At 33.2% G+C, this 3100-nt stretch overlaps 1 protein-coding gene across 1 annotated transcript; it reads right to left on the reverse strand.

Moving 5' to 3' along the window:
- Nucleotides 1–279: 279 nt before the first annotated feature.
- On the reverse strand, nucleotides 280–2704 carry LOC141640864 (protein FAR1-RELATED SEQUENCE 5-like). Its single transcript, XM_074449542.1, has 2 exons — nucleotides 2627–2704; nucleotides 280–1250 (listed from the first exon to the last, which is right to left on the reverse strand). Exons 1-2 carry the CDS (start codon nucleotides 2697–2699, stop codon nucleotides 280–282), a joined length of 1044 nt encoding a protein of 347 aa, XP_074305643.1. The 5' UTR covers nucleotides 2700–2704.
- Between the last annotated feature and the right edge of the window lie 396 nt (nucleotides 2705–3100).

Consider the following 3100-nt stretch of genomic DNA (forward strand, 5'->3'; position numbering starts at 1 on the left):
TTCCAAGTCGATCCCAAACAACTCCGCATATCCGCTCAACAAAGTCAGTCTCCTTACAAATCCGTGACTCAACTTTATCGGTAAGTTTTTTCATTATATGCCACATGCGATAACGATGTCTTGCTTGCTTGAATACGAACGCACCCCGAGTTTAATTGCTGGATCTTGATCGGTAAGAATGCACTGAGGTTCTTTGTTGCCCATACAATCAAGGAACTTCTTAAACACCCAAATGAATGACCCATCGTTCTCATGATCGACAAGTGCAAAGCAGAAAAGTCACCGATTTTTGTGGTTGTCAACACCAGTGAATGGGGTGAACGCCATGTGGTACTTGTTAGTACCGTAAGTAGGATCAAAGGTGATGGTGTCCCTAAACAAGGAATAATTCATTCTTGCTTGTGCATTTGCCCAAAAGAGTTTAGCCAAACAATTATCCTCATCAACTTGGTAAGCATAGTAAAAGCCATCTTGTGATTCAGAAAGTGCCTTTAAATAATCGAGAATCATGTCAGCATCCTTCTCACCTATATAACATTTAATATTTCTTTTGAAGTTCTTGAATTCTGTGAGAGATGCACCTATGTTTGCATACCCATTTGATTGTTCGGCCAGAATTCTAAAAGTCTTGGTAGCCCCGATGTTGAGTTTACAATTGTTAACAATTGTCTGCTTCATGTAAAGGTTAAGTGTTCTTACGTTTTTCTGGAATTCCCGTTCTTTGAGTGAGCAGAGTCTGTGATTATGACCTTCATAAAACGTATCAATAGCATACCCTATTAGCTCCTTAAGGTCATTGAATACAGCACAAAACCGTATTTTTGCCTTGCAACCAAATCTTGTTATTTTTGTTTTCTTTGGCTCTACAGACCTTTTCCTATTTTTTTTCTCTTCTGTGTTTTCAAATTCAACAACAGGTTTGAATTTTTTGCGATCCTCTTTGAATCCATGTCTGTTGCAGACCATTGATTTTTTGTCTATCAAACCATCACGGAATCTTGTTTGTGTGTACTTTCTTGGTATGAAACCACAAGCCACAGCATATAAATTGTAAAACTCTATTGCCTCCTCCAGCTTTACAAACATTAATCCCAGAGCAGGTTTGAAACCATTTTCTACCATCCTATTCCACTCCTCACTGCCACCTGGAGTATATCTCAATCCCAGATTATGGATAGTATTTTCTCCTGTTTCAGACGCAACAGTAGGTGTAGAAAAAGTTGTTGCATTGGTAGTATTAATTTCAATGCCTGGAAACATTAAAACAGAAGAATTGTTATGGTATTATTAATTTCAATATCTTAGATTCTATACAAAACAAAACAATACAACCTCTCACAGGATTATTTTATCGTTATAATGCGCTTATTGTATTATACAAATGCAATTATTCTATCAGAGGGGGGGGGGGGGAGGGTTTTAGTGAAATTGGTAGCCTAGTCCACCACAATGCACACACAATTATTTTAATGTAATATCAAAGTTATTTCATTATTAAAGAGTAGTTATTGTAAGGATTTTTTTGTCAGATCCTATAAAGTAGTAATTATTAGGAAAAAAACAATCTCATTACAGAATTTTTTTTTAACGTTATAATGCAGTTATTGTATTATACAAATGCAATTATTCTATCAGGGGGGGGGGAGGGTTTTAGTGGAATTGGTAGCCTAGTCCACCACAATGCACACACAGTTATTTTAATGTAATATCAAAGTTATTTCATTATTAAAGAGTAGTTATTGTAAGGATTTTTTTGTCAGATCCTATAAAGTAGTATTTATTAGGAAAAAAACAATCTCTGTTACAGCAATTATTTTAACGTTATAATGCGATTATTGTATTATACAAATGCAATTATTCTATCGAGGGGGGGGTTTAGTGGAATTGGTAGCCTAGTCCACCACAATGCACACACAGTTATTTTAATGTAATATCAAAGTTATTTCATTATTAAAGAGTAGTTATTGTAAGGATTTTTTGTCAGATCCTATAAAGTAGTATTTATTAGGAAAAAAACAATCTACATTACGCAAATTTTTTAACGTTATAATGCGGTTATTGTATTATACAAATGCAATTATTCTATCGAGGGGGGGGGAGGGTTTTAGTGAAATTGGTAGCCTAGTCCACCACAACGCACACACGCTTATTTTAATGTAATATCAAAGTTATTTCATTATTAAAGAGTAGTTATTGTAAGGATTTTTTTGTCAAATCCTATAAAGTAGTATTTATTAGGAAAAAAACAATCTACATTTACAATTATTTTAACGTTATAATGCAGTTATTGTATTATACAAATGCAATTATTCTATCGGGGGAGGGTTTTAGTGGAATTGGTAGCCTAGTCCACCACAATGCACACACGATTATTTTAATGTAATAACAAAGCTATTTTAATACTTTGTAAAGGCGCTTATTGTATTATTGTAATCCAATTATTCAAATACTAGATATTGAATGATATCATGAATGAAAACCTACATGCAATTCTCATAAACTTTACATGCAATTACATTATGAAAACAATATGAAAACAACTTACATGCAATCAGTAATTTGAACAAAAAACTAATCAACGTAATAACAACAGTTTTTATATCAGCATTATGTCACAAATTTATACCTGAATTCATCGTTGTTTGATTATCAGCATTATTATCAATCATAGTAAGCGTTTGATCGTCTGAATTCAGCATCGTTGAAGCTGATTTTTTTTGGAAAAACACGTAAATTAAGGCAGAATTTGTTATTTGATTCAATTATTGAAATTATTCGATTATTAAATCAGAAATCGGGAAGAAATATCAATACCTTCGGTCGAATTTGAAGAATTAGGGTTTTCGGAGAATTGTGGATCAAATTTCGAAAAATTGATGAACAAATTGATAGTTTTAATTGAAAGAATCAAAATAATGAACGAATTGTTGATCAAATTTTGAAGAACTAATGAATTTCTTGATCAAATTTGTTGATCAAAATTTGAAGAACTGATGAAAAAAATTCGCGTGGTTTTTTGATGAAACGGAGTGTTTTATCAGTAGAGAGAGAAAGGGGGAGAAAGAGAGAGAAAGCGCTGGGCAGATTATGACGGCTCAAT

This window comes from Silene latifolia, chromosome 2, assembly GCF_048544455.1.
Source record: "Silene latifolia isolate original U9 population chromosome 2, ASM4854445v1, whole genome shotgun sequence".
NCBI lineage: Eukaryota > Viridiplantae > Streptophyta > Magnoliopsida > Caryophyllales > Caryophyllaceae > Silene > Silene latifolia.